This window comes from Nannobrachium achirus, assembly GCF_963921795.1.
Source record: "Nannobrachium achirus genome assembly, chromosome: 4".
Taxonomy (NCBI): domain Eukaryota; kingdom Metazoa; phylum Chordata; class Actinopteri; order Myctophiformes; family Myctophidae; genus Nannobrachium; species Nannobrachium achirus.
The window spans coordinates 19,811,107-19,832,555 of NC_137813.1; the positions used below are offsets into that span (position 1 = coordinate 19,811,107).

General features: G+C 41.8%; 1 protein-coding gene across 2 annotated transcripts in view; it reads left to right on the forward strand.

The window, feature by feature from the left end:
- Positions 1-21,449, forward strand: part of LOC308284337 (alpha-1-antitrypsin-like protein GS55-MS) — a 30,765-nt gene that overhangs the window by 3,088 nt on the left and 6,228 nt on the right. Inside the window, exons 2-7 of one of the 2 annotated variants that reach the window (XM_080724923.1) lie at positions 2,365-2,452; positions 3,038-3,586; positions 4,875-4,939; positions 5,999-6,195; positions 7,882-8,023; positions 9,224-9,489. In XM_080724923.1, coding sequence (XP_080581049.1) covers positions 2,365-2,452; positions 3,038-3,586; positions 4,875-4,939; positions 5,999-6,195; positions 7,882-8,023; positions 9,224-9,412 — 1,230 coding nt within the window. In that variant the 3' untranslated portion in view covers positions 9,413-9,489. Of the gene's footprint in view, positions 1-2,364; positions 2,453-3,037; positions 3,587-4,874; positions 4,940-5,998; positions 6,196-7,881; positions 8,024-9,223; positions 9,490-21,449 lie in introns of those variants that run through there. The other variant, XM_080724922.1, reaches the window with a different exon arrangement.

Consider the following 21,449-nt stretch of genomic DNA (forward strand, 5'->3'; position numbering starts at 1 on the left):
AATAGGGTTAGGGTTATGGTCAGTGACTACCTGTCCTGGAAAATCAACCAGCAGAACTGGCAGAACACATCTCCTAAGCTGCAACCAAAAGAACTCACCCCTGCCATCTCAGCTCTCCTTCCCCTATTCCCTGATGACTCAAAATCAGTGGCCATGATTCATCATGCAATGAATGGCATCAATCAAGCAGAGGGTACATCCAGGACAAGTACAGTACCTGTTGTGACTTTGGACCTCTGCACAATTTAGCCAAACAAATACAGTGGAATTGGCCCCTTTCACATGGAGAAGGGGAAGATCATTTTGTGATTGTCTTAGGAGGACTGCATATTGAGATGGTGGCTCTCAAGATACTGGGGGACGGGCTAGAAGGTAGTGGTTGGATGGAAGCCATGGTCCAAGCGAAAATAGCGAGTTACAGAGTCCTTTCTGAAAGCTTCAACCAAAAGAAAGAAGAAAAAGAAAAAAGTGGACACTAATAAGTAACATAACAGTAAATTAGGCCCCAGCTAGCGGGATGGCATGAAATATGCTTGAAATTTCATTCCAAATAATCTCATCTATTTCATGCAATCCTCACTGAATTGACTATTAACTATTCAAATGAATAGTTTATGATGTTGTACACATTTTCAATGGAATCCTTGGCCATCAAAACATAGGTGTAGACATTACCTATTCTGTATTATCATGTTAGGTTCAGGAGTTATGATGCAAAATACGTTAATTGGTAATGGTGGAAATTAAAATGGCCCAATTGGCCACCAGGGGGCGTTTTTGCGATGGCTCTATATCTGAAAATGTTCAGGGCCCCAAACTGTACAAGTGTACCAAATTTCACGCTTTTATGAAAAAGTTAAAAATGTTTGGAGAAAACCCCGGGACTACCTCACAACCTCACTGAATTGACAATATAATTATTCACCTGAACAGTTTATGACATTTTACATGATATCAATGAAATCCTTGACCATCAAAACATAGGTGTAGACATCACATATTCTGTATTATCATGCTTGGTTCAGGAGTTGTGATGCAAAATACATTAATTAGCAATGGCGGAAATTAAAATGGCTGCCATGGCCACCAGGGGGCGTTTTTGCAATGGCTCCATATCTGAAAATGTTCAGGGCCCCAAACTGTTCAAGTGTACCAAGTTTCATAATTTTATAAAAAAGTGAAAAAGAATTGGACAAAACCACGGGACTACCTCACAACATCATTGAATTGACTATTAACTATTCACCTGAACATGTTATGATGTTATACATGATATCAATGGAATCCTTGACCATCAAAACATAGGTGTAGACGTCACATATTCTGTATTATCTTGTTCGGTTCAGGAGTTATGATGAAAAATACATTCAATGGTAATGGTGGAAATTAAAATGGCCACCATGGCCACCAGGGGGCGTTTTTGCGATGGCTCCATATCTGAAAATGTTCAGGGGCCCAAACTGTACAAGTGTACCAAATTTCATGCTTTTATGAAAAAGTGAACGATTCACCTCAAATCTGACCTCAATCCTCCGTACTAATAGCTTCATGTGTGGTGGGGCCAGGAGGACGAGTGGATTATTGTCCTGTTTTTTTTAGCAAGGGTTCTGTCTGCATCCCTGTGTTGGCTGATCTGAGCTGATCCCTCATCAGTCAGAGTTAGGAGAATGAATGAATGAAGAATTATGTGCAGGATGTAATTCGTATATAGATGTGAGGTGACTTAATTTAACTGACCAAAACCTTTTTGAATATTTAGATTTTAAGAGAAAAATCCTCTCTCTCACACCTAATGCCAGTGTGCCAGTCATCACCCGGCACCCGCGGTGCCTGGTTGCCACTTAAGACAGCAGCTATCAACTGGCCGTCGCGGCTTCATATTTATCCATATCACAATGGAGTTGTCTTTACAAGGTTTTAAAGAAAGAAAAACTATGACATTTATTTTGTTTGTTTAAAATATTAATGTTATTTTATCATTAAATGAAGGGTAAGTGTTTTTTGTTGTTGTTTTTTTGTTAAATAAATAGCTCTATATTGTGATAGTACTCATTGCTATAGAATAACAGCAATACAACAAATGCATAGGAATATCAATCTAGAAAAACAAAAACATAGGTAGACCACGCTGAGGAGACCCCTCTTGCTGAACAAACACTATAGAGTGCTATTAGAACTTTAAGCTCTTAATTAAAAAAAAACATCACTTGACCCAACCTTTAAAATCGTAGTGTTTTGTTAAATTTATTTGGTGGTGTACTTGCAATATCCTCCAGGCCCACAAGTGGACCCCGGGCCACATGTTGAGAAGCGCTAGCCTAGAGTGAAAGGTCTGTTTGACCGATGGAAACTTTTGAACCTCAGGTCCCCATGATGCAAGGAGCCGTGGGGGTGTTGGTTCTATCAGTGCTGGTGTGTCTGGGTTCAGCACATCATCATGCAGGACATGAAGGTATGTCTGGGTTCAGGTCATCATCATATACAAGCTTGTAGATCTGCTATTTTTGAAAAATCGTGAAAAGTCTTTGAATATTTCAAATCTAAGGTTTTTTGAAGGTTCTATGTTTGTGATGATCAAACCTTTTCATGTGAAGGACCCCCAAAATACCCATCTAAAAGATATTTAGTTCCTGCTTACCCATAATTGGACCGATCTGCATCAAACTTTGCACGCATACTCCAGAGAGGCCATGGAAAAACCTCTCTTTTTTCACATGGGCCTTTCACAGCGTTTTGTTTTTATATTACTCGTACATATTTTGTCTAAACACATGGACACAAGATCAAGACGGTTCTGTTCGATTTCTCATATTCCATCCTGATTGGCTAAAATTGGCAAGGGAACCAGCGAACCAGGGGTGTTTCACTTTGAACAAAATGCCCCAAATCCTGAACACATTGCTGTGAAACTTTGCACGCACATTCCCACTATAGGCAGAGGAAGAAATGCCACCCAATGTCAGCCGTATGTTTGCTATTTGTACGAGGGAGAAGTAAAGTGTTTAAGTGTTTAACAAATCTATCTCATCACCTTCAGATCATGCAGATAACAGCGCAGACCGCGCCGCAGCCAGCCTCTCCGCGGTGAAGTCGGCAAACAAAGGTTTCGCCTTCAGCCTGTACAGGAAACTGGCAGCTCAGACGGCCAACCAGGGCAAGAACATCTTCTTCTCACCCTCCAGTGTCAGCCTGGCCCTGGCAGCTTTGTCTGTAGGGGCCCGGGGCCAAACCCACCAGCAGCTCTTCAGTGGTCTGGGCTTCAACAGCTCCTTGCTGACCCAGGCTGACGTAGACCAGGCCTTCCATGGACTTCTGACCGCAGCCAGCAAGACGTTGTCCAAGGACATTAACGCAGGAACCGCCGTGTTTGTGGACAATAAGTTCAAGCCACAGCCGGAGTTCCTGCAGGCCCTGAGCCAGTCCTACCAGGCGGACGGGAAGAGTGTGGACTTTACCAATCCCACGGAGAGCGCTGCTACCATCAACAAGTATGTGGGCGAGAAGACCCACGGCAAGATAGACAAACTGGTGGAAGACCTGGATCCTGCTACAGTCATGTATCTCATTAGTTACATTTACTACAAAGGTAAGAGATGTCTGTCTATTGTCTGCATTTTTTTAATATCATTTTCATACGCCAGAAATACATTAAAATAACTACAGCCAGTAAGACGCCCTATGTGCGAAAAGCAGGAAGGAATTCAGTGTGATTCGAGTTGCGGTTGGTTGTTTTATCCACAAAATGTGGATAAAATATGTTCAAGAGATTTCAAAGGGGAGGGGATTTGAAATTTGAAATTCCCAATCACAAGAGATCTGGTGGGAGGGGTTATTTTTGACTTGTGTGTACACAAAATCATTACCCCCTCCCCCCTATGACAGGCATCAAACAGGTCGTTGTCTTTGATGCTAACGAGGTGTGCACAACCCCCCTTTGAAGTTCAAAGGGAGCAATTAAGAGCTTTGGCTGAGCTCCCCCTCCCTCCACTCTTTCTGTTGATTTTCAAAAGTTAGACCCACCCCCTCCTCCGTCTTGCATTGATTTCATTGGCTGGTACGCCAAGATACCTTAAGGGTCATATGACAACACCAGACCAAGAGAACCAGTCCGATCAGAGAGTGGGCGGGTCTATGGGCTGGAGCCAGGCAAATACAATGGTCAAGGACGGAATTCATTTGCAAGTGTGGTTAAACTGACACAATAATGTAAATATATATACGGGCATTTCCAGATATGGGCTTAATATTGATGACATCAGGGATCTCCATATATGGGCATAAAATAGATTCTGTTAGTGTGGTTCCCCTAACAGGGCATCATCTGGGAGCATCCATATATGGGCATTCCCAAATAATGGTCAACAATGTGATGTAACAACAATGTGATGTCACAACAGGTCAGCTATAGACATTGAGGCGTTATGGAAGGGACAGACAGGATGTGCCGGTTTTCATACAGTAGTACGGTTGCAAATAGTTATTAACCTTACCATGGTTAGGGTCAGTGATTCTCAACCTTTTTCAAAGACCCCATGTAATATATACATTAGATTAGGCCATGGACCTCCATTTGATCACTTTTGAGTCAGGACAGCTCATGAATGGATAAAATGTATTGTTGATATAAAATGAGCAATATATTTATTTTAGTTTGGCGATGATTCATAGCATCTTAAAGCATTGCCAAGAATGGCTACCAATCGTGACGCTCATTAGTTCAGTTATTCAACTTTAATAGTTTAATCCCCATTTGATAACATAAGTCTAGAACCCATTTAATGTCCTTTTCTTCTTTATTCTTCTTCTCTCATTTCAATGACGTCTCAATATTTCCATTGTTGTGTCTACATTGTCATACATTCTGTTGTTTTCAGGGAAATGGCAGACTCCGTTTGAAGTCACCAGGGAGGATGTGTTCCATGTGGATGAGCAAACACAGGTACCAGCACACACCACCGTCTTTTATGTGTTTGTTTGGTGACCACTGATTGCACCAACATTTCAGTGGTGTCAGTTCAGTGAAGGCGTGCGTGCAAGACATCAGTCATGTTGCCATACCTTAGCAACAGGCATGATGAATTTAGTTTTACATTTTATTTGTTTCCCCTGTAGCCAAGGTATGGCAGCTGCCATACCTTGTCATACCCAATTGACACCTCTGGCACCTATTTGTATTGTACAGTACCTTATATTTTACTATAGTTATGCTTTGATTTTCACTGTTCATGAAGATAATATTCAAAGAAGAAATAACGTACATCCTGGGTTTCTTGGTGCTGCAACTGCAAAAAACAGAATTGTTTTTTTTTGTTTTGTTTTATACAGCAAATGGCAGCAGATACAATGTTTTGAACCTTGAGGTCTTTTTCAAGTATAAGATAATAACCACAGAGCTTTTATATCTGCTATTTTTCAATAGCTAAAGTATAAAATAATTAAGGGCCCTCCACCTTGGGCCCTATAGTCAGTGTTGATTTCGTCGACCAAAACTATGACGAAAAATGTTCGTCGACTGCGTTTTTTCCACTGACGAAAACGAAATAAAAACGAAATAAAAAGTAAGATGTGATGACTAAAACTAAGACTAAATATATTGACAATTTCGTCAACAAAATAAGAACTAGACTAAAACTTTATGAGGGACTAGAGGAAAAGACTCATTTTATGTTTGGTTGCTCTCAGGTGTTGCCTGTTGAAAATAGCACATCTACAAGCTCACAACACGTGACACTGCAACGCGTTGTGAGCTTGTAGATCCGCTATTTTTAGCACACAACCAAGTGTAAAATCTGTCATTACCATGCTAGTTGACTAAATCAACAGTAGATTTAGTCGCCTAAAATCCTATGATATTTAGTCGACTAAAATTTGACTAAAACTTCACAGGTGACTAAATTATGACTAAAACTAAATGACATTTTATTCAAAAGACTATAACTAAAACTAAATCAAAATTTGCTGTCCCCCCCCCCCATTGTGACGGCCCTGGTTGTTGCAGGTTCCAGTCCAGATGATGAACGTGGAGGCCGATTTCGACGTCTACATTGACCAGACGATCTCCACCACTATCCTCCGTCTGCCCTTCAACAACTCCTACTCCATGCTGCTGATGCTCCCTGACGCAGGTCTGACCGAGCTGGAGGAGCACATCTGCCCCATGCACGTCGCCAAGTGGCTCAAGTGGATGAAGAAAAGGTTTGAGATGATGACATTGTTGCAAAGAAGGTTTTCGAAAATTGCCTATCTGCAAGCTCATGTCGTGGCGTGTTGTAGGGGTGGGCGATATGGAAAAATACAATATCACCAGTAAGACTCCCTAATCGGGAGATAAGCGACCGTCAGGTCGCAGCGTGATTTTAGGGCAAAATGTGTAGGAGCAGTGTCCAAAAATGTCTTTGAAAAAATTGGCCAGATGGTGGCGCTATATGGGACAGATCCATGTTGATGACATGAGTGTAGACATACTGTGTACCGATTTGCATGATTTTAGGGCATAATCTGTAGGAGCAGTGTCCAAAAATGTTTTTGAAAAAATCGGCCTGATGGTGGCGCTATATGGGACAGATCCATGTTGATGACATGAGTGTAGACATACTGTGTACCGATTTGCGTGATTTTAGGGCAAAATGTGTAGGAGCAGTGTCCAAAGATGTGTTTGAAAAAATGGGCCTGATGGTGGCGCTATATGGGACAGATTCATGTTGACGGCTCTCTTGGCGCCGCCGAGGCGGACGCGTGGGTACCGGCCCCGGCTCTCCCGGTCGCTCCTAGCCCAAGTTACAGCATTTTATGTGCGCTGCAGTGGCGGGGGTCCTCCATGGAGCACCAGGAGTCGGTGGTCCCTGGGAATTCCACGTGAACAGCCCCGTTTGGGTGGTCATTTGGTCATTTTTGCACTTTTTGGTGGTGGCAGAAGACCCCCTGGGGGTCCCTGGAGCTCCGGGGGTCCCTGGTGGGGTGGAGGTTGTGGATTGGCAGGCAAGGAGTGTGTGTGCAAAGTTTGGCATGGATTGGGGCAACGGTGGCGGAGATATGAGTTGGGGAAAAGTGTGACACGACGGACAGACTGACAGACTGACTGACTGACAGACAGCCGGACAGCCGGTGGAGGTTTTGGTAGTAAATGCGACCTGACGGTCGCAACAATATTTTCCCAAGCTGTATCACGATACACAATATTATCACGATTCTTTTTCATGTTGGTTTTTATGGTAATTGTATAGTTACTTAACAGTACAACCACTTACAAGGTAACAAAAACTAAAAGAAAAAGGAGTAACAGATCATTTAGACCAGTGGTCCTCAAAGTGGGGTCCAGGGACTCTATGGGTTCCTTTAGGGAGGTCTAAATTTTAGAGTTAAAGGGAGACCTTGACATTTTAAAGTTTGAGAACTACTGATTTAGACCAAAATGCAGGTTTAAATGAATCTCTGTATTAACAATTCAACAGGATTTTTTATAATGCTCCCTCATTATATCACGATATATATATATACACGTTATCTCTGAAAAGTCATATCGTGGAAACATTGTATCGTCTCTCTCAACGATATTTATCACCATATCGCCCACCCCTAGCGTGTGTTGTGAACTTGTAGATTAGTGGCTATTTTGTCAAGAAAACGTGACATGCGCAAAATAGGAACGTCAGGTTAAGCGGTTGTGTTTTTTTTAAGTTAATAAGAAACTTTGTACATTACATGTTACTTTAAATTGAAGCTAATTAATAATATAACACTATATTGCACTATATACTGTAACATTGTTCAAGGTTACCAATGGCACTTTGGTATGGTACTGTATGTTATAATATTACTTTCTGTGCCAAGTTATGACTTTTACATTACTTTCACATTTTAAAGTTAGTATTTCCCTTTCAGGGAGTACAATGTATTTGTTCCCAAGTTTTCCATCAAGACCGAGATGAACCTGAAAGATGTGCTGGGTCAGATGGGGATAACGGACATGTTTGGTGCTGCCGCCGATCTCAGTGGCATTGCAGAGAACGTGGCCGTGTCAGAGGTAAGAGCCGTCACAGAGGATGAGGGTCTGACTGTCTATTTCAGGGGTTCCCAAACATTTTTGTCTCTGGGCACATGAATATTCTTTTAATCCGAGGCACCCCTACATTATAATTTTCACTCCCAGCACCTTATATTTATAGCATATCGTTGAAACCTTGTATGTCCAAAACCGTTAGTTTTGTATTTATCATCTATAAAATGTACACCTCGCGTTGCGAGGCGTTGTGTGCTTGTAGATCAGCTGTTTTCACTAGTTTTGTGCGACAGTCTTGTTTGATGAAGCAGGGCTTTGCTTTACCAAAATACGTACACATATCAGTATACAGTATCATATCAGGCTCCTCAACCAAGCCTGACCCTCATATGTTGTGTTCTATTCTTGGATTACTGACTCATGTTTCACTCTGACACATTCACACATGGACCACTGGGATGTGCACTGCACTACAGCACTGATTCTCAAACATCTTCATGTCAGGGACCCCCAAATTGATGATGTATTTGGCTGTGAACTGGACCCCCATTTGAAAAGGTTTTGTGCCAGGGACCCCAAAGGTAAGATTGGTCTAGAAGTTAGCTATAAATAAATAGCTAAATATGCTATGTCCCCTGCATTTCCCCATGCGTATCATTAAAGAATATCTTATCTAATCCAGTGGTTCTCAAACTCTGTTCTTGAGGGGTTTCCAGGGGTCCCAAGCTAAATGATAGTTATGGGGGTCCGTGGTCTAGATCATGCATACCAAGAACCTGGGGGTCCTCCACTCGTCCTAGACAATTTGCCCTCCTGGCCCCCAAACTGTGGAATAAACTCCCTGTCGCACTTAGAACTACAGACTCACTCCCTAGCTTCCATTAGAACTACAGACTCACTCCCTAGCTTCCACCGTGGACTGAAGACTCACCTATTCTTCAGACTCCACCTAAACCCATAGCACTACTGTAACACTCAATGACCATACATGAAGCTAGTTAGCATTTTTATGTTTCTTTTTTAAATAGATTGATATTCTTATGGATTTGTTGTATTGTTAATGTACTGACATATTATCTTGCTTATTATTGTGATTATCTGCTTATTGTAAATGGATTAAAAGCGTCTGCTAAATGCCTAAACTGTAAACTGTAAACTGTCCTCCAAATGAAGAAGTGTGATGATCACTGATCTTCTAATCCTCCCTGCTGGGTTCATCTTCAGGTGGTCCATCAATCCACACTGGACATCGACGAGAGCGGAGCCACCGCCACCGGAGCCACGGGCGTGGGCATCGTAGCGATTTCTCTCCGCATCGTCCCCGAGATCACGTTCAACCGGCCCTTCATGGTCCTCATCGCCGACTCTGATAACATCCTGTTCATGGGGAAGATCCTCAACCCCAACCTCTGAGGACGAGGGTCTGCTCACCTTCAAGCATTCAAATACAGATGATGACCTGTCAACACATTAAATCCTCTCAAAACCTGCTTCTCCTGGTCTCTTGTATGAGTGGTACGGTACAAGGGAGAAACCGTGTACCGGTATCTCTGTGTTTCAAATTTGTACGTTTTTAAGCGATGAAAGCCCTTCTCCATACCAGATCAATCCGTGCCTCGACCACCCGCTTCAAAGACACTTTCTATCAGTCGGGGGATATCTTCAGAAATAGTGTCATATCCTGAAATAAATTCCTTACCAAAATAATTATTCACCAATGTGTTTGTAAAGGTGTCTAGTAACACATCTCTTCCCTAGGAGAATCCTTGACAGCTGATGAAAGCTGGGGTCCCATTAAATTAACTATACAGGAAAAAACACAACAAAATAAATATGCTTTAAGTAGCATGTGAGGGGTCAAACTAGGGGTTCTTCATGATTCTGAATCCATTGCAAGCATTTGTTTTTCACAAAAAAACATTTCTTGGCCAAAAAACGGCCCGACAAAACTATGGGTTAGTGATGAGTCATCACTTTTCACATGCAGTTTTGTGCGAGCCGCCTTTACCCCAAGGAATGTTTTTCGTGCAAAACAAATGCTTGCAATGGATTCAGAATCATGAAAAAACCCTAGTTTGAGCCCTCACAATCACATGCTACTTAAAGCATATTTATTTTGGTGTGTTTTTTCCTGTATAGTTAAGTTAATGGGACCCCAACTTTCATCAGCTGTAACGGATTCTCCTAGGGAAACTGAATTTCAGTCTTTGTGAAATGTGTTACTAGAGACCTTTACAAACAAATTGGTGAATAAAGTTTTTGGTAAGGAATTTATTCCAGGACTTTTTAAGATATCCCCCGACTATGTGCAAAACCTCATATAGTAGCTCGCGCTTGGGGCCTTGTGGAGCAGTTTAGTGGCCTTGTGGAATCCACTGGGAACTGAATTCCGTCTTACAATTATTATAATTATTATAACTAGAAAGATGCAAGTGGAACTTGCAAGTGTGGTTGCCGTGACATGAGTCGGACTTGCAAATATCTCTGAATCTGTCAATCCGTGTCCCTATTTGAGCGGTGCTAATCAATCCGTCCTTCTTGTCCCTTTTATGCCCATAATGGAGATCCCTGATGTCATCAATATTAAGCCCATATCTTGGAATGCCCATATATGGACATATTGTGTCAGTCTCATGTGGTCTATGATGTCATACAATACATCTATATAGTTATCTCCATATTTGGAAAAGGTTTAATTTTAAACTAGAAATACTGTTCCTACGAAACAGTGTGGGCTCGCATGTAACACCATGTATGTATGGGCACAAAGATCTACTCTTTGGCTGCACCTCAAAGGCCCTGCCTTTGTACTGTCGGTACAAAAGCAGTGTCTTACGTCATTTTGAGGAGAACTTGACTGATAGATTACGTCATTTTGAGGAGAACTTGACTGATAGACAAATAATGAAGATAACATACGTGTGCTCGCTTTCAGCGAGCCCACAATTAAAGTCAAAATGGTGCAATTAATTCACACATAGATTTATATAAATTAAACTATGTAACAGCAAAATGCAAGGAATTGATTCCCGATGAAGCCGGTCAATTTGACATAATTATGGTCCAAGTGCGTGCCAACAAAACAAAAAACGTTTATCTAGGATGGGGAAGATGGATGAATAAAGACTGACAAGTACTAATTCTGACGTCATAAAAATATAAACTAGAAAGATGCAATTGGAAATTGCAAGTGTGGTTGCCATGACTATATTCTGCAGCAAGCTATCAGTCATGTGAAGCTCGACCAATCCTCAAGCTAGCACCGAGAATGTTGCTTCCTGATTGGCTAAGTGTTATCCAGAACATTAATGCTGCGTCCTGATTGGCTAAGTGTTATCCAGAACATTAAGTAAGCTGGGCTAGAACTATAATGTGTTGCTTACAGCAACCGCACTAATAAATAGTCAACATGCAGTTGTGACGTGTACACATTGAGTTTGGGGATATAAATTCTGTCCGCACTGTAAAGTGTAGTTTAGTTTGTTAGGCCATGCAGGAGGAAAGTCAGAAGTTGGCGTTATGGGAGAAGGTGAAGAGTTGTGTCGGGAAAGCATGGTTGGCGAGATGGAAAGAATCTACTGCCATTGCTGTTTGTGTTGGTTTGCTCGGTTTGTTGTTTGGAGTATTTTAAGATTTTGGCTGTTTTTTGGCTGCCAGCTTTACACCTGCCCGGGATATCAGATGAAAACTAGCCATCAGGCCAAATCCAGCATATTTTACAGAAATAAACAAAGGAATGAATAATCCCTAGCATGAGAAAGCAAGAGACTGGAGAGAGCAAGAGACCAACAAATACCTATATGTCTCAGACCTAAGCTCAACGGCATAGATCTGAGACAAGGTCTGTCTGATAGCAGCGCAGGTAGATGCTGAGAAGAATGCTCAGAGGGAAGAGGCGCCAAACTTACCAACAAGGATCGCATCAACTCCCCCAGGCACTTGAACCCAAACCCAAAAGAGCCTGCTTTTCTTCCAAGAAAGGCTGCAGAAAGAGAAGACATGCAGATAAACACCATCCTGAGAGATAATCTGCCTTGAGTCAGAAAACACAGAGCGGTTCGTGTCCGAGAGAAAGCCTGACCTCCTACATATTAGTAATAAGAGACTAGAGCAGTGGAAAAGGACATAGGAGTTGAAGAAAGAAGGATTTGGGTGAAAAGCTCACAGACATGAAGAAAAGGATGAAGACAAAAAAGAAGAAAGAGACACTCTTCCAATCACAAGAGGGATGTATTCTGAGGAAGAGAGAATACTGGAGAGAGCAGATGAACATGATATAGAGAATGGAGCAGTTCATGGAGATTAAAGACCTCAAATACCAGAATGAAGATCTCCAATACCAGGGAACGCATTAGGAGATAAGGGCATTGAGGCAAGAATCATGTCTCTGGAATTGGAATTGGAATTAGAAGCAGACATGCACCCTTGTGCGAGCCAAAGGAGGAGCTGATTACTACCTTCTGGAAATATAATTTGAGATGGAAAGTACTTGGAAAGAAATAATTTACCAATTGCTATTTGTGTTGAGTTGCTTGCTGTGTTTGGACTTTTGGATTTCTTATAGGTGTTGGCAGATTTTAGGCTGCCTGATTCCTACCTGGCCAGGAACTTCAGATATGAGCTACGTCTGGTATTTTTTTACAGTAATGTTTATTAATATACACGGGCCCTGAGAGATAAACAGATACATAAATAAACCCTAGACAGAGGCAGAGAAGGTTTCAGATTGGTTGCAGAATGTTGCAGATTGCAACCTTCTGGCTTAAATCCTCCACCATGGACGTGGACATCCTGCTAGAGTCGCAGCCAGACAGACAGACAGACAGACAGACAGAAAAGATACACACATATTTCCTGAAATGTACCGTATAAGCTGTAAATCACAACAGCAGATTGCAGGTGCAGCAGTTGACAGGTGGCAATCGTACCGGATGTCCATGTCTATGATTGCGCAAGTAAGATTTTGCAATCTGCATGAAGCTGACCTAGTCTATTGTTTTTTTGTTTGCTTTTGTTGGAGTTTTTGTTATTTTCCATTTAGTCTCAGTTGAATTAATGTCAGTTCATCAATTTTGTACTGTAGTCTTTGTACAGTAGTTGTTAACCTCCACTGTTTTGTTGGCCGGTGGTCAGTTGGCCAATATGCTCAGTCACCTTGCGCTGTCTGAAATATTTAAATTCAATATTTTAATCCCTTTCTCAGTATTGTGAATTTCCTGTCAGTCTGTATCTAGCATCAACAGGTATGATTTACAAAGAAGAGAGGGGTATTTTGAGGTCAGCCATCTTTTAGTTTAGTTTTGAGTTGGGGTAGGGAGTCAATCAAGGTTTTGGTAGTTCCACATTATTCCCCCCTAGTTTGAGCTGAATTTCTGGGGAAACGAGGTCAGTTGATCTCCTTCTGGTGTTATGCCCAAAGGCTCACTCTAGAAGTTAGAGGTTTGTAGAAGTGTGACCGGGCACTGATCCTCTGATCCTGCCCAATAATCTTGATATTTGGTTGACTTTCATAATCGCTTTTGCAATTTTTTTCATCAGAACGTTTGTTATCCAAAATACAACCCAAATAGGTTACCTCTTTATACTGTGATCACATACCTACATGGTCACCAACTCTGACCTTAAAGTTGTTGCACTTACTGAGGATGAAAGAATGGATACAAAGATTCCATTGTTTTCTTAACGCTGGAGAATGCTTTTTCCAAGCAGCTTATGTTGTCTTGCTCCAGCAGCACATTATGTTGATATTCCATCTTCAACAGGTCCTTTTGGATCTGTGTACATTCAGATCCTTTTGACAGTTCACTACCATCAGCAGGGTTTGTTACAACTTGTCAAAGTGGTCATTGATGGGAAATTCTGATGCTATATCATCATGGTCACTGCCTGCAGCATGGCTGGGTGAGTCATCGCTTGCATGGTTAGAATTATCTTTAGCTGGAACTTCTGCATTGTGTTGGACTTAGACATGCAGGGCTACTAAATGCAATGAGAATATAATCATAAAGCATAAAGCATAAAGCATGAGAGAACTGAAACGACAAGACAGGTATAAGAACTAAAGACAAATTACTCTACAAAATAAAACAGGAATTAAAACATTATTGTGGGAAATAGTTGTTGGTAAGAAGGATGCATTATTAGATTATACGTTCCTTTGGATCTGGGGGACCACCAGTGGCCAAAACGGACCCTTACGGATCTGTAACTCGGAGAGTATACAAATGGACTTGTGAGGTTTCCATTTGAACACACTTTGAGTTAAATTAACATTGTGGATTTACAGTGTAATGTAGATCAGGGTCAAATGGGGGTCTGTGGCCTAATGTACCGTACTGTATATTAAACTGGGGGGCCCATCAAATAAAGAAAACACATTTTGGTTCCATTTGTTCAGGGACCTTTGGTGGTCTCCAAACCCAACATAAAGAACCAGTATTTTAGATTGCTATTCCTATATGAGTGATTCTATTTGTTCTAGTATAGTGCCAATGTTGCCCAGCCCTGTGGATTTACTTATACATCATTAACATTCTAACAACATACTGGTACGTACCTCCCTCATCCTTCTTACAATAGCAACCGTGATAATGTCAAAATACTGTCCAATCAGTGGGCAGCTATGACACGCAGCTATGACGTACAAATGTGCCTATATAAACCTGTGTTAGCCCACTGGAGTTAAGAAAATTTGAATTTTGATTGATTGATTGAAGACTTTATTAGAAGTTTCTACTGGTACAAGGTCAACTAAACCATGTATGAAGAAGGTAGCAGACGAGAGTTATTGGAGGATCAAGTGAAAGATCTCCAATTCCAGAATAGTGACCTCCAACTCAAGCTGAAACGCATCAACAGAGAATGGAAAGACCAAGTGGCTATTTGGACCAACAAAGAAATTCTTTGGGCCAAAGAGAGGTATGCTTTGGAGGAGCGCCTCAGCAACAGAAATAGAAGGGGTGTCTTTAGCAGGAAAGCGAAGGACAGCGAAGGACGCGATATTCGCGAAGGACCAGAGACAGAGGAAGAGTTAGTCTCCAGGCTCAAGCAGGTCGTTGACCAGCAGAAGTTCACAGACATGGAGCAGTTAAGCACAGGTCTGAGACAGGTCTTTCTGACAGTAACGCAATTAGAGGCTGAGAAGGCCAGCCTGAGAGTGGAGAACAACAAACTCAGCCACAAGGATCACCATACCTCCTTATATCTCCAGCAAATGGAACCCACGATGAACATGAACAAGCAGGAGATTGAGAGGTTAAAGGCCAAGGTCCGTAATTATATGAATGAAGTGAATTTCCTTACAGAACGGCTGCTGGAAGAGAAAGGATATAAAGCAGAGGCACACACTGCACTGCGAGAAAGAATCTTCCATGAGGCAGAATGCGTGGAGAAGTTTATGAACGAGAGAGAGAATGCCTGGAAAGAGAAGATGGATTTGCTAGAGCAGGTGTGGACCCGGAGACTGGAGGAGACCGTGGAAGAGGACAGAAAAAAGATGAACAAACTTCTTGAAGAAAAGGAGGCTTTGAACGGAAAGCTCCAGTCTGCACAGCATAAGATTATAGACATGGAGGAAAAGATAAAGCCACAAATGAGATTCAAAAATGACGGCTTCAGACAGAGTCTCCTCTATCTACCGAGGGCTAAGGCTGTGACGTCTGAAGGAGAGAAAGACTTGAGAGAGCAGATGAACATGATTGAAAACTTCTTGAGACAGAGAGTGGAGCAGTTCACTGAGATCAAAGACCTCCAATACCAGAACAAAAACCTACTATACCAGATTCATGACCTCCACAAACAGCTCGATGGCCACAAGAGAGAATGGAGAGAGCAAGAGCGTATTTGGGCCAAGGAGAGGAAAAATCTTGAGGAGCGCCTTATCAGAAAGACAGTAAAAGACAGATATAGAGAGGCCAGTCCCAGATACCGCTCGGCGGAGACCAGGCATTAAGGCTGCAGCCATGGAACTGAAATATGCATCAGAATCCAATGCAGACACTGCTGGAGCCTCAGGCAAGACATATGAGAAGAGTCAATGGGGAAAAGGAAATCGAAAGAATCGGCTGCCATTGTTATCGTCAATGCTGCAAAGAAAGCAGCATGGTTTGAATGCTTCTTTGATTGCAGCATTTTAGCTGATTTTAGGCTAGGTACTATGGATGAAAACTGCATGAAGATGACCAAGACCAGTGTTTTTTTACGGAGGCTTGCCATCTACTGGTCTGTGTGTGTGTCTGTCCAGAAATAATCTGAAACTGCTGGTCCAATCAGCATAAGCCATCTAGTGCACATGCTACGAAGACCAAAGAATGACTGTTTTTCACACGTTTTTTTAAATATTTTACTTTAATTTTATAATATAGAAGTCAGCGGGCCGGATCGAGCTAAACCTTGTTCAGATTTTGATTCATACTGTATGTGACTGAAATCACAGGCTACATGAAGTCTGAGGACCACATGGGAGCCAGAAGGTTGCAATCAACATGAAGATGTGATAGCCTAGTATTTTTACGGGTTTTTGTTGGGGTTTTTGTTGGTTTTCTGTTATCCAATTTAGTCTCAATTGAAGTTGTTAGTTCATAGTGTCTAGGCCTACTCTGTTACACGTATGCAACCAATTTCCAGTGTTGTATTGGTTGCTAGTTTCACTGAAATAGGTTATCTACTCAGGTCTGTGACTCCAGACCTAAGTAGTCAGTTAAGGTTGCTGTTTTGCTAGTTATGACAAATTGGTGACCTACTTAAGTCTGCTTCAAGTGGTCACTGTTCTATGCAATTTCAACCACCAATCAAGGACCAGAAATCCCATTCAATTGCACTCTACCGAACTACACTTTTCCAGTTGGAACTCTAGTGGTTTGTGACTGCTTTACCTCATCACCACCCAGATGTCCACAGTAGTTTTTCTTTATTTGGACACAGGAGAGTTTAGCTAGAGGAAACTGAGGACAGAGAGTTTAAGACATGTTAAACAGCTTGAATCAAACAGGAGACGTTAAGACCATTAGGTCGCTACACTAACCATCCACCGATTTTATTTTTCAACACATTTTCGTCCCCCCACCCACCCAGTGTAGACACCAGTGGAGGGGTCAGCAGTTTCAAATACCTCACGGAAGGTCCTGGACTCCTACTGCTCAGCTATTCAGATTTTGACGGGCTATCGCCAACAATGAACGCTTGCAGAGGATGGTGCACTCAGCCAAACATACCATGCATGCATGGGGACCCCCCTTTCCTGCAGGACTGCAGTATTTCAGTTGGCTAAAGGAATTACATAATCTCACCCTTCCAGCAATGGACTGTTTGTGCTGCTAAGGTTATGCAAACGCCTGTGATGTCAAGTCTCAACAGAGCCACAAGGAGCGCTTTTTTTTTACCTCAGGCTATCAAAGCCCTGAACAATGACTGCCAGGTCAAGTTTAATCTTCAACTATAATAACATTTTTTTTATACCTCTGGACATATTCATGTGGTACAGTATAGTCTATCTAGTGGTTAAGATGTTAGACTTCCACGTGGGAGACCTGGGTTAGAATCCCGGCGTTACAATGGTGCCGTGATCCGGATCGGGTTTCCCCATGGGAGGAGGTCAAAAGGGGGGTGAGTGTAGCAAAGTGACTCACTGCCTCAGCCTGATGGCCTCAAAAGTCTAGTATCTCCTCTGATCCATAGGGATGTCCCTTTGGTCTAGTGTTTAAGATGTTAGACTTCCACACATTCTATTCTGGTTCCTATAGAGGTTGTGCGAATGCATGAAGTGAATGGCACATCGAGTGGCAAAGTGAGTTTAATGTTGTTTAATGCAATCAGATACAGTAGGACTTTTCTGTTTGGATGTCTGGGCTGTCAAGGCCAGAAAGTCATTTTTTGACACTCAGTAGGCGTTCCCACAAAAATGATATTTTTGTTTTGGCATAACAGTATTTTACATTCCTTACTCACTTTACATACTTGATACACTCCACTTTATTGCTCTATTATTGCTGCTGCTAGGTTTTTACTTGTATTACCCATTGGCCATCTATCTATCTATTATTACATTCCTCCTAGAGCCGCATCCCACTTCCAAGCCCATTCACGCCCACTTCACATCGACTTCAACTCTAGCTAGATCAGATGTATAGCTAGATCAGATGTATGTCGGTAGAACTCTAATACCGCCCATAACCCTATGCCGTCCGCTGATTCGCGAGCCGTCGCCATGGTGACCGCCCTTCATTGGCTCGTTCACCCATCCCCCCAGGCTATGGGGCCTGCAGCAACATTCCAACACTCCCCCAGGCACATCCTCTGCGCGCGTGTACAGAGAGAGAGAGAGAGAGAGAGAGACAGGGAGGGGGGGGGGGGCGTTAACAAACATCCCCCCCAGGCTATGGGGCCTGCAGCAACATTCCAACACTCCCCCAGGCACATCCTCTGCGCGCGTGTACAGAGAGAGAGAGAGAGAGAGAGAGAGAGACAGACAGGGAGGAGGGGGGGGGGGGGGGGTTAACAAACAGCGCAAGAGAGAGAGAGAGAGAGACACTCCAATTACACCTCCTTCAGAAAACACAGCGAGAGGGAGGGGGGAGGAGAGAGAGAGAGAGAGAGAGAGCAAAGTAACAACACACTATTACATTTCCTCTGTCTGTCTGTCTGTTCGTTTGTCTTTTTGCTGATATTGCCAGAGACACTGCTTCTTTAAAACAGTTCTGTGTCTTCAATGACTATGATCAAATGTGAGCGCCCGCTAGGGCGCGATTTCTAGATATGAGCGGCCGCGTCAGCGGCCGCAAATTTCTAGTTGTATTATATCTTGTTTGTAGAACATGTGACACTGACACTTTCTTGAAGCCTGAATGTTGCCTGAACAACTAGAAAGGTGCAATTCTGGGATATTGCAAGTGTGGTTACCAATTCATAGGCTACTATACGTGATGTCATGTCATGTGTAGCTTTACCAATCCTCAAATCCATTGTATTATCCAATCAGAAAAGGGAAATGGCATCCGGGTCCCTGTCTCTAGCTCGATGACAGGTTGTGCATAAACAAGTTGGTCCATTTTTTATGTCTTCCTGAAAAAGTGCTTTAGTTTTACTTGCTTCTTCAGAGAGATTCTTCTGATGCAAACATGTAGGTTCCTCGAGAGCGCTTCTCAGGAGGTCCAAGCACATTATACTCTCCATTTGCACACTGGTCATCATTGGGTTTGGGTTTAATAGAAAGCTCCCGTCTTGAATTCTGTCTTGTATTTATATTGCCTATTGTGATATCGCTCTTGTGTAATTGGACACGTTGTCTATTCAGAGATCAGAAAACGTTTTACAACAAATGATATATTGTGAAGCAAAGCATGACCAATCGTGTATGACTGGACATGACATTGGACATTACAAAGTCTGTGCTTTTCAGCCTTACAACCCGGATAACATCACTCTCAGACCAAATACAATAGTGTGTTGCCTATACTATAGGCAACACACCATTGTATTCGGTGGTTGCTATCCACGAGTTTCCAACGCCCCATAGTGCATTGCGCAGACGTCTGCACCGAGCTTCCGACGCCGATTTACAAGCTCACAACAGGTTGCATCTGCGACGCGACGTGAGCTTGTATGTCTGCTGTTAAACCCGGAAGTTTGGTCCCGATAGTCTCCAGTAAACTCCCGCGGAAACTTGTGGATAGGCCCTGTTCTTTGCCATTCATATTACATAATGTGATTGTAACTAATGGTTTATTAATACTAGAAAGTTCTGTTCTTTATTAATTCTCTCTTGACATTTATATTATATTAAATATTGTGATGTCACTCCACTCTGATTGGACATTATATTGTCCAATTAGACAGGCCGATATTCCAGGGTGTCCGGCAATACAACCCACAGAACCAGATAGCATCAGTCAAAACAGGGGTACAGTTGTCTGGATTTAAAATGAAGCAAACGCAGAACTAAAAGTTCCTATGATTGTCCGCTAGTTGCGCTGTTCTGGTTCCAAAAGCAACATGTTCTCCATATAGAATTCCATTCATTTCCCCCAAACTTTTACATTTGATTTTCTTACCTTAAAGGAGTAGTTGATCACCCCCAAAATGACTTTTTTTCTATTGATTAGTCATGTCATGGAGACTTGAGTTCAATAATATTTTTGGGTTTTTGTTGCATTCCTAAGACACAAATTTGATTAGAGTAAATTTACCCCTATTGATTCCGGATGGGGACCCGAATGGATTTGGGTCCCCATCCGGAACGAATGGGGGTACATTGTTATCACATTTTTGTCTAAAACCCTAAAAGTTAATGATCTCTAAGCATTTGTATTGTATTTCATGGTATACATAATTATACTGATTTTATGTGACTGATTTATAGTTTTGCTGAGACAGCTCCTTACAATATACATTTTGTAATTCTACATTATCCTGTACAACTGTGATTGTTTGCTTGTTACCATAACAACACGTGCTCAGCAATGGATTAGACTGCACTCTGTCTTTCATGTCTGGCTTTAGCTTGGGTAAGTAGTTACACTACAGCTTTGACTGTCTGGTATACTTGCAACTTATTTAAATTCGTTTTTAGTTTAGTTTAGTGTAGGTCTTCCTTCTGTTCTTCTGTTTCTTTTGTTCAATATGTACAACTCAGAATACACTCGAAAAGAAATAACACATAAAATAAATAATTAAATGAATCACGACCGAACAGGTTTAGGCTGAAGCTTATTATGTCTGGCTACCATTTTTACATGAACACCTTGTTTAAATCCCTTTTATGCTTTATATTATATTTACACATCATTTATTTACACAATGTCAAGTTGTAAATATTCTGTGAACGTGAAACACAACAGTGAGGTTTTATTAAGTAGGCTATAGTTTTAAAAATCGTGTTCGCACCGACAACAAAAAATACAATGGTGAATGATACAGTGTTGATTTTGACAGCAAATTCTTTTGAATAAAATTCCCTTTGGGTTTAGTCATATTGTGTCATATTGTGTGATGTGAAATCTCGTTTTAGTCTAGTTTTAGTTAACTAAATATAATACGATTTTAGTTGACTAAATCTACAGTCGATTATTTCAACTTGTAACTTGATGGTGTCGTAGCTCGTAATGTGTGATTTTACACTTGGTTACATTGATTGATTGATTGAAGACTTTATTAGAAGTTTGCATAGGAAAAGGTACAGTTTCATGACGGTACAGTTCACTGGTACAAGGTCTACTAAAAGGAGATCCATGAAAAGACTAAGCTTATTTCCACTGGAAACCATTTAAGTATCTCATATAACATTGAATGACAGACAGATAGAACACAGTACTATGCAGTAGATATGTAAAGAAAAACAAAACAAAACAAAGACAGTAATTCTTAAACAAACAGTATATACAAAGAAGGGGCAGGGGAGGGTAGGGTTGGGGCTGAAAATAGCCGATCTACAAGCTCAGAACGTGTCGACACGTGA